Source organism: Suricata suricatta, chromosome 12, assembly GCF_006229205.1.
Source record: "Suricata suricatta isolate VVHF042 chromosome 12, meerkat_22Aug2017_6uvM2_HiC, whole genome shotgun sequence".
Lineage (NCBI taxonomy): Eukaryota > Metazoa > Chordata > Mammalia > Carnivora > Herpestidae > Suricata > Suricata suricatta.
Window position 1 is genome coordinate 10,552,056 of NC_043711.1, and position 10,462 is coordinate 10,562,517.

The 10,462-nt window shown below is 40.2% G+C and overlaps 1 protein-coding gene across 1 annotated transcript; it reads right to left on the reverse strand.

Moving 5' to 3' along the window:
• Positions 1–4,350: 4,350 nt before the first annotated feature.
• On the reverse strand, positions 4,351–5,346 carry LOC115275004 (olfactory receptor-like protein OLF4). The gene has a single exon (XM_029918586.1). It carries the CDS (start codon positions 5,344–5,346, stop codon positions 4,351–4,353), a length of 996 nt encoding a protein of 331 aa, XP_029774446.1.
• Between the last annotated feature and the right edge of the window lie 5,116 nt (positions 5,347–10,462).

The following is a 10,462-nucleotide window of genomic DNA, read 5'->3' on the forward strand; positions in this document are numbered from 1 at the left end:
TTCTCCAAAATGTTGTGGTAGGAATGCAACTTCTGATAGTCTAGAAAATACCTAGTTTTCTGAACACCATTTGATGAAGAGACTGTCTTTTTTCCATTAAATATTCATTTATTCTTTGAAAATTAGTTGGCCATACATTTGTGTGTCCATTTATGGGTTTTCTCTTCTGTTCCACTGGTCTATGTGTCTTTTTTCGTGCCAGTACCATACTGTCTTGATGATTTCCACTTTGTTATACAGCTTGACGTTCAGAATTGTGATGCCTCCTGCACTGATTTTCTTTTTCAGGAGTGCTTTGGCTATTTGGAGTCATTGCTGGTGATAGAGATTGCACTGAATATATAGATTGTTTGGGGTACTATCAATATTTTAACAATATTTGTTTTCCAATCCATGAACATAGAATATTTTCTGTTTTTTAAATTCTCCAGTTTCTTTCATAAGCTTTCTATAGTTTCCAGCATATAGTTCTTTTACCTCTTTATCAAGTTTTTTCATAGGAATATTATGAGTTTTGGTGCAGTTGTAAGTGGAATCGTATTCTTGATTTCTCTTTCTGCTGCTTCATTATGGTATATAGAATTGCAACTGATTAGGGCACCTGGGTGGCTCAGGTCATGATCTCAAAGTTCGTGGGTTTGAGCCCCACATCGGGCTCTGTGCTGACAGCTAGCTTCAGAGCCTGGAGCTTGTCTTCAGATTCTCTGTGTCTCTCTCTCTGACCCTCTCCTGCTCATGATGTCTCTCTCTCTATCTCTCAAAAATAAATAAAAAACATTAAAAAAAAGAATTGCAACCGATTTCTATACATTGATTTTCTATCCTGCATCTTTGCTGATTTCATGCACCAGCTCTAACAATTTTTGATGGAGTTTTTAAGGTCTTCCCCATAGAGTAACATGCCATCAGCAAAGCTTGACTTCTTTCTTGCCAATTTGGATGCCTCTTATTTCTTTTTGTTGTCTGATTGCTGAGGCTAGGACTTCAAACAGTATGTTGAACAAACATGGTGAGAGTGGAGATTCCTCTCGTGTTCCTCATCTTAGGTAGAGACCTCTAATTTTTTCCCCATTGAGGGTGATATTAGCTCTGGGTCTTTTGTATATGGCCTTTATGATCTTGAGGTGTATTCCTTCTATCCCTACTTTCTTGAGGGTTTTTATCAACAAAAGATGCTGTATTTGGTCAAATGCTTTTTCAGCATCTATTGAGAGAGGCATAGTGGTTCTTCTCTTTTCTTTTATTACTGTGGTGTATAACATTGATTGATTTGAGAATACTGAACCATCCATACAGCCCAGGAATATTCCACTTCATTTTGGTAAGTAATATTTTAATATATTTTTGGATATGGTTTGCTGGTATCTTGTTGAGAATTTTGTATCCATGCTTATCAGAAATATTGGTCTGTAATTCTTGGTTTTGGTGGGGTCTTTCTCTGGTTTTAGAATCAATGTTGACTTCATGGAATGAGTTTGTAAGTTTTCTTTCCATTTCTAAGTTTTAGGACCAGCTTCAAAAGAATAAGTGTTAACTCTTCTTAAGTGTTGGTAGAATTCTCCTGGGAAGCCATCTGTTGCTAGAAATATCTTTTCCACTCAGAACCATAAAACTCCATTTTGCATTATAGAAGTGGTGCTTGGTGGGGTCTAGTCATCTGTTCAAATTTAATATCTGAGCATGTGGTGTCCCTTAAGTTTGGTTCTGTGAAGATGCTTCTAGCTCTCAAACTCTGGGACAGCGGTTCTCAGTCATATGTGAACCTTGCCCTAGGATGTCCAGCAAGGTCTGAAGGGATGCTGTGAAGCACCTGCAGTGCAAAGGAAATCCCCCCAACATATTATCCTGCCACAAATGTCAGCCACAAAAGGTGAGAAGCCCAGCTAGACCAGCATTTCTCCAACTTCAGTGTGCCTGTGAACCCACACAGATCCCACTACAAATGCAGAATCAGATGATCCATCCCGAGTGGCCCAGAGAATCTGCATTTCTACAAGTTCCTGGGTGATATAGATAGTGAGTCCTGGTCTGTGGACCACTCTGATTAGCTAGGAGGTGACCCTGTATTAGAGATAGGTGTGGGTAGTTTTAAGTCTTCTGCACCAAATATTGTCACTGCATGTAATTTGTTCATTCTTCCAGCTGTGTAAATTCTGTGTTTATTGCTTTAATAAGTGACCAAAATAATATACTTACAAAAAAGACTTTGTAGTGTGCAGAATGAGGGCCTCCAAATATGTCCACATCCTAATCCCCAGTACCTTTAACAGATTATTTTTTTATAGCAAAGAAGGATTAAGGTGGCAAATTGACCAGGGCTGCTAATCAGCTGTCATTGAGATAAAAAGTCTAGTTGTGATTATCTACATGGGACTAAGGTCATCATGATGGTCCCCCAACTGTCGAGGAAGGAGACAAAACAGTTGACGTCTGAGAGACTTTAAAAATGTTACCCTGCTGGCTCTGAAGGTGGAGGAAGAGCCATGACCAAGGAACGCAGGTGGCCAGCAACAGAGACTGCAAGATATTCTCTGCTAAGCCTGTCGAGGTAAACCAACTGTGCAGACGTCTTGCTATTAGCCCTGAGACTCTTTCCAAGCTTTCAGTTCCAGAAATGGAAGAGCCTGTATGTGTTTGTTTGAAGCAGCTAGTGTGGGGATATTTTATAGCAGCAGTAAGAATCTCATAAAAACATAGTCAATAAAATTATTTGAGACAACCAACTTTAAGCCTCTCAGTTCACTCAGTAGCTTCCCATAGTTAAGGGCAATTGACATGTAAAGAACCCAAATAATGTAGGAAAAAATTAATCGATTGGAGATATTCTGCTGAGCAGCTGGTAGAGTGGATTCCTGTGGGCATAAATATGAGTTTGGTCTGACTATACTGCCTTTGAGGCAGCAAAACAGGAAAGGGACTCATGATCAAAATTAGGGTCACCTACCTCCTTATGCATCCATTAGTCGATGAACATTTGGACTCCTCCAGAATTTGTCTGTTGTTGATGTGTTGCTATAAATATTTGAGTGAGTGTGCCCCTTTAATAGATAAAGAAGATGTGGTATACGTCTACAAAAAGAATGAAATTTTGCCAGATACAACAACATGGATGAAACGAGATAGTATTATGCTAAGTGAAATAAGTCAGTCATAGAAAGACAAATGTCATATGATTTCCCTCATATGTGGAACTTAAGAAACAAAACAGATGAACATAAGGAAATGGAAGGAAAAATAAGACTAAAACAGACAAGGTGGCAAGCCATAAGAGATTTTTGAATAAAGAGAACACATTGACAGGTGCTGGAGGGGAGATGTGTGGGGAAATGGGCTAAATGGGTAAGGGGCATTAAGGACGGCCCTTGTTGGGAAAAGCACTGGGTGCTGTATGTAAGTGGTGAATCACTAACTTCTACTCCTGAAACCAATACTAACCTGTATGTTAACTCACTCAAATTTAAATAAATAAATTTAAAAACAAAAATTAAGTTCACCCAATGTAATTTACAATTTTGTGTCTTTATCTCTGCTTCAACCATTCATCCTTTTCAGTGCTATCCTCTCCAACTTTCTCTCAAGTCTCCTTTCAACATAGAAGATGAAATCATAAATCATCTGTGTGTGTACACATTTGAATGTGCTTATTTGAAAGAAAAATGTGTTCAAACATACACAAACACAACACACACACACACATGCACACACACAAGATACAATCACTACACTTGAACGTTTTCTTTGGAGTAAAAAGTTTATTTCCATGCATTTTATTCTTTCCTTATGAGATTCATAGCCAGAGGCTTATAAGGGAACACTGTTAGAGTCAGCATCATAAGAAGTACTTAAGGTTGTGAGGTACAAAGATTGACAGACTCAAGGTGAAAACTTTAGTTTCTATGTTTATCTATAATAAAGTTATGCACAGGGCTTAGGGGCCAAGTGTAGCTTTACTCCATATGAAGAATACAACTTATGATTATGTTCTTGGGAAATCTAGGGGGGATTCACTTCTCATAGTATAAGTCATTTGAAATGAATCTATTTCTAAGAAATCTAACTTCTCCCATTAGATACAAACATTTCCAGGCATTTGCAATCCAAGGTTGGGGAAAACATTGAGAATATATGAAAATAGACAAAGGGGAAACTGTATATCAGACGGAGCAGAAGCTTGATAAAGTGAGTGACTTAAATGTCTAGAGAAGTTGAATTCTAACAAATGGAAATTCCAGGAGATAAATAGAAGGAGCCAATTTTACTTCCACAGTCTAAACAAGGAATAGAAGTTCTTGTCTCTGAGGCTCTGCCCTGCAGTCATGGGCACCTCTTTAGCTCCAAAACAGTTAGCCATTACATCACTGGAACCCCAACAATTCTTTTCAGAGCACTTTTTATGTCTCTGTTCCTCAGGCTGTAGATGAAGGGGTTCAGCATGGGCGTGACCACCGTGTACATCACTGAGGCTACAGCACTTGAGTGGGAGCTCTGGGTGGCAGCGGAGCTAAGGTACACTCCTAGCATTGTACAGTAAAATAAACAGACAACTGAGAGGTGAGACGCACAGGTGGAAAATGTTTTATACTTGCCCTGAGCTGATGCAATCCTACGTATAGAGGAAACTATCTTAGAATAAGAATAAAGGATCCCAGCAAAAGGACCACCACCCAGCAGGACAGCTGCAAAATACATCACCAAGTTGTTAAGAAAGGTGTCAGAACAGGCAAGTTGGAGCATCTCATTGAGTTCACAGAAAAAGTGGGGGATGTGCAAGTGTGCACAGAAAGAAAGCCGCAACATCATTAAACTTTGTAACAGGGAATTCAGGATACACATGATCCAGGACACCAGAACCAGCAGTGCACACAGCCGGGGGTTCATGATGATCGTGTAGTGCAGGGGGTGACAGATGGCCACGAAGCGGTCATAGGCCATCACACTCAGGAGGAAGACGTCCAGCACAGCAAAGAGTATGAGAAAATAAATCTGTGTGAGGCAGCCTGCGTAGGTTATGGCTTTGCTCTGCATCTGGATGTTCCACAGCATCTTGGGGACGGTGGTGGAGGTGAAGCAGATGTCTACAAAGGACAGGTTGGCGAGGAAGAAGTACATGGGCGTGTGGAGGTTGGGGTCTGTGCTGATGGCCAAGATGATGATCAGGTTTCCAAAGACTGTGATCAAGTACATGGAGAGGAAAAGTCCAAATATGAGGGGTTGTAGTTCTGGTTTGTCTGAAAATCCCAGAAGAAAAAATTCTGAAATCCGTGTTTCATTGCTCAGTTCCATGTGGTAGAGGTGGCTTCTTGGAAAGAAGGAAATCACATGAGTACTTTTCACGTAAACTTTCATTACTCACAGAATTGAAATGCTACTTTCATAATTTGCAGTCCAGAAATTCATTTTAATATGTTGTGTACGAATATGGTCCCTTTCAGGGTATCCTCTCTACCACTTCTAATATGTTCTTCTTTTTATTTTCAATCAGCTTCTTTCCTAAGGGATCATATATTTTATAGTTTTATGGAGAAATTCATCAAGCATTTCAGGAATATAAATTCAGTGCTGACCGTGTTTCAGGCACTATCTAAGGAATGAGCACAAAGTGTTAAAAAATAAAAGTCCTACAATGATAGAGAAAAAATATATAAGCAAATAAGAGATTTAGATAACTTTTTAGATGCTGAGGGGTGCTGTGAAGAAAAGAAGAAAACAGGCATAAAACAGAGAGCAAAGAGGGCCTTCTATTCCTGGGGGTATTTGAGCAAATTCTCCAATAAGGTGACACTGGAACACAGACCTTGATAAGACAGAGAGGTAGATGCAAGATTATGAGGGAAGCATGTGCCCAGCAGAGGGAATGGCCAGTGCAAAGGCCCTGAGGAAGGTACTTGTTTCAATTGTTCAAGTCAAAAAGTGAAGCCAGTGCTGCAAGGGGAATGAGTCTGAGGGAGACTGATGACAGACACTGCCATACGTGGGATGAAGGAAGTAGCCTCTCTGCTACAACTGTGACCCCAAGGCACCGGGACGTCCTTGCCCACACTACTTCTCCCTCTGTATTCATCGTGCAACACACACATCGCGTGAACTAACACGGATCCCCATCTTGCTCCCTTTTCTTGACTGAGTACTGGTCCCTGTGTAGTATTACCTCGATATTGGGAGTCCTGGCCTCCTTTGAGAAGACTGCTCACCCTCAACAATTACACACATGCACAGGACCCTGTGGCCTCCTGGGTTGTGAATTTCCTGTCTTTACAGCACCCCCCCCCCCAAATCCTGGTTATGCTGAGAATGGATAGAACCCATGTAGACCAGATCAGCGATCCTTCCCCAGAGAAATGTAGAAATGGGCCCTGGAAATGTTAATTCCTAAGCTTCCCATGAAAAATGAAGTTGAATCTCCATATTGGGATGGCCATCTCCTGCTGGGTATTGCACAAACTTTAAAAAAATCTGTTTAAGGAAAGGTATTAAGCAGGCTATGTTGTAGCCTATGAACAAGTAATAAATTGTATAATGTATCTTGAATGTATCATAGATAAGCTGCTATATAACGATTGCCACTTCAGATAGCTGTGAAATTAGGTGATTAACTAGTTGTTACTTAACCTTCTAATTTCTGTATAAGTCTAATTACATGAAACAGAAGTTGGTGTTTTGATTTTTTACTTTGCTATTGTTTGGAGTGTCATTGTAACTACTGTAGTGTAAATGATGGAAAATAATTGCATATGTTAAAAAAATATGAAACTTTATAAAGTAAAAAAAAATAAAATTTTTAAATTAAAAAAAATCTGTTTAATAAGTGGAAAGACAGAGGGGTGGTGAATGAAATGGGTGAGGCAGAGTGTAGGAATTAAGCTTAGAAATTTCCTGAACTTGCATTGATGGGTTAACAAGGCATAAATAAATAGAAAGACACAAGATGAACGCATCCAAGAATAGGTAAACAAGGTTAGGTAAGCAGGGCAAAGACCCCCAGTATGTACAAATGTATAGGAATAGGAAATCTTGGGATGGAAGCATCAAAAGTGACGTAAACAAGATTAGGTATTCAGGGTGGAAACACACCCCAACTTAGTCAATAGCAGAAAGATGCTTTCACAGGAAAAAAGGACCAAAATAGGAGAACAGGCAAATAGGGCCTTAGACTTCAGCAGGGCTAGGTTGCCCAGAGCGGAGCTCATTAGCAAAAGAAAGGTGCCTGTTGACCCTGGAGCCAGGATCTTGTTTTGTATTCACCCAAACCCATAACACCCATTATCTTTAAAAACCCCTTTCCTTCCCACCCAAGAGTTAATGTTCATGGTTTCATTGTCTCTTTGGGTAAGCCTTCTGATCCTAACAAAAACAGAGCAAGGACTTTTACTACTCTTGTCTCTCCCTGGACCTTAGCCTCTCTTGCATTAGACTCCTGTGTCTGCTCTCTTGCTAGACCAGACCCTGAGTCTACGACAGCAGAGCAATGATCTAATGAGCGCGAGGTCCCCAAGAGACTGTGAAGAACAGTAATCTCTCTTGCTTCTGGCAGCTTTGCACCCGATTACATCCCCTGATGCCCAGCAAAAAAATCATATGAGTACAAATTTAACTCATCCAAAAGACAAAAGTAGTGATATCTTTACAATGTCAAACACCTTACACATGGCGGACTCAAGGGGAACTAATGAGCAAAGGGATAAACCAACACTTCACAAAAGGAAGCATACATAATACAATAAAAGTTGGGCATTTAAAATATCAAGCATAGGAGATTTATTTTTCATGTGCCTCTTGTATCATTAATTGGCCAATTCACTTTCATGTGGGCTGATAGCCGATGAGGGCAGCCCTTTCATCCCTTTCCTTTTTTTATTTTTTTATTTTTTGAGACAGAGACAGAGCACAAGCAGGGAAGAGAGAGAGAGAGAGAGAGAGAGAGAGAGAGAGCACAAACAGGGGAGGGAGTCAAACTGACTCAGTGCTGTCAGCACAGAGCCTAACATAGGGCTTGATCTCACGAACCATGAGATCTGACCTGAGCCTAAACCAAGAGGTCTCTTAACCAACTGAACCACCCAGGTGCTCATCTCCCTTCTCCGTGTGGCATCTTCTCATTGACATTCTTGGACTCTGGGTTTGATCTTCTTTTCACAAACCCAATAGGCACCCTCTAATCCTCATTCTGTATTTCATCCAACATGCAAAGGCTTCCCCAGACCATGCCCTGTGAATCCTGCCGACAGCACAACAGTCCACTTCTGTACACCAAATCAGTTGTTTCATACAATTATACTTAAGAGCATTATCCCACCCATATGTATATTTTTTAATGTTTCAGTGTTTATTTTTGAAAGACAGAGAGACAGAGTGTGATCAGAAGAAGGGCAGAGAGAGAAGGAGACACAGAATCTGAAGCAGGCTCCATGCTCTGAGCTGTCAGCACAGAGCCTGATATGGGACTCGAACCGCAAGATCATGACCTGAGCCAAAGTTGGCTGCTTAACCGACTGAGCCACCAGGCACCCCACCACCCATATATTTATATTATTGATCTCTGTCCTTGATGCTACAGAGCAGTATGCACTTGTGCAGGGATTCCACCTTCTTTGTCTACTTTTGTTTTTGTCACAAAGGTATGTGAATATATGGTTAATATGAAAACCCGAAGAATATGAAAAAGTATAGAATTAAAAAAAATAAGGGGACAATGAAACCAGGTTAAAAGGACTCTTTTCAAAACAACTGTCCAAAGTAAAGTTATTTGAAAAATAAAAACAAACTGAAATAGACTATAAAAAGGAAACTCTTAAGGATATCAACATGGGTTCATAATTAGTCAGAGGCCTATACATGAAAGAATATAATATATATTGTTCCTAGAATGCTCAGTTTTTGTTTGTGTAATGACTCAGAAATTAGGTCTCAATGTATAAAGACATTTACCATATGGCAAGATTGTATTTCAGTTTAGTTGGAAAAGGTTGAATTGTTAAATAATAGCTAGAATAAAGGGAGATCTAAACCAATGCTGGCATCAATGGATATCTATCTGGAAGAATATGAAATTGGTCCCCTCTCACAGACACTTTACAAAAATTCAGAGGGTTATGATCTCCCAGTGTAAGTGTAAAAATATAATATAGCAGAACATCAAGGAAACTACATATAACATTGACAGGTGAGCAAAACCACTTAAATAAAGGGATAAACTCAGAATTAAGAAGATAGATTTATTTAAGTAACATTTAAAACAATTATGTTCAAAATATGTTCCAAGAATCAATGGAGAAACAAGGATCTCAGGAAGTCATTTGAAATGCTGACAATGTTTTAAAAGTGAAAGACAGAGAAAATAACATATGGGCATAAAATAATAAAACCAATCAGAATGGTCATCAAACATGAAGTTTGCTGAAATTGACGGAGAGTTTGGGAAAGTAGCAAGAACTGTCTCCTTGATCGACAGTATGGAAAATAACTTCTAGGGCTGTTACATTGCTTGTAGTTGAAACTTTCAAATAGGAGCCAAAACATCATTCTGAATTTGTTGCTTAAGAGTAAGTATTACAAGGTTGAAGGTGGAACCTGAAAGCAGTTATGTTACAAGTACTGATACTCTTTAACTCCCGAGTCTCTGTACTATGGGCATCCTGACCAGCACCTGCCCTGTGATGGGGAGCAGCCTGTGCCTTGTGAGATGTCAGAACATCCCTGGCCTCCATACACCCCCCTCCAGTGTGACAGACAAAGAGTCTCCAGATATTGATCAATGTCTCCTGGGGGATAAAATTATGTCTAATTAGAACCACACATTGAATTTACCAGTCTCAACAAATTTCTATTAGCATGGCCATAACAGTAATTTAATGCTATAAACTATAAAAGACATTCAAAAGTGTGAGTAGCAGCCACTCTGAAACTGACACAGCCACTGAATAAATACATGGATTACTTCATTAAGCAAACACGCAGTGATCACTTGCTCTGGGCTATGTTGAATTGGCTCTCGAGTGATGACAGTGAATGATCTTGACTTCCATTCTCTCTGACCCTCTCATCCACGGCGCACTGGGCTGTTGGACTCACCTGGCTGGGTGGTCTGATAGGAAAGTCTCTTTGCGGAAGCCTGAATTCCTCCCTGGATAGCTGACAGACAGGAGAGCAGGAGGTATTTACAGCTCCCTGTATCTGCTCATTAGGTCCATTACCCTCTTGTTACTGCAGCACGGTTCCCAAGTGGAACACTTTTGCATGCGAAGGAAATTTCTCTAATGAATCATGTTCCCAAGCGACCCGTTATAAGTAGTGAATCCTCTGGGACACCAAGGTGACTCAGTCAGTTAAGCAATCGACTGGGGCACAGGTCATGATCTTGCGGTTTGTGGGTTCAAGCTGTGCTGACAGCTCAGAGCCTGGAACCTGCTTCATATTCTGTTTCTCCATCTCTCTACGCTCCTCCCTCACTGTCTCTGCCCCCCCC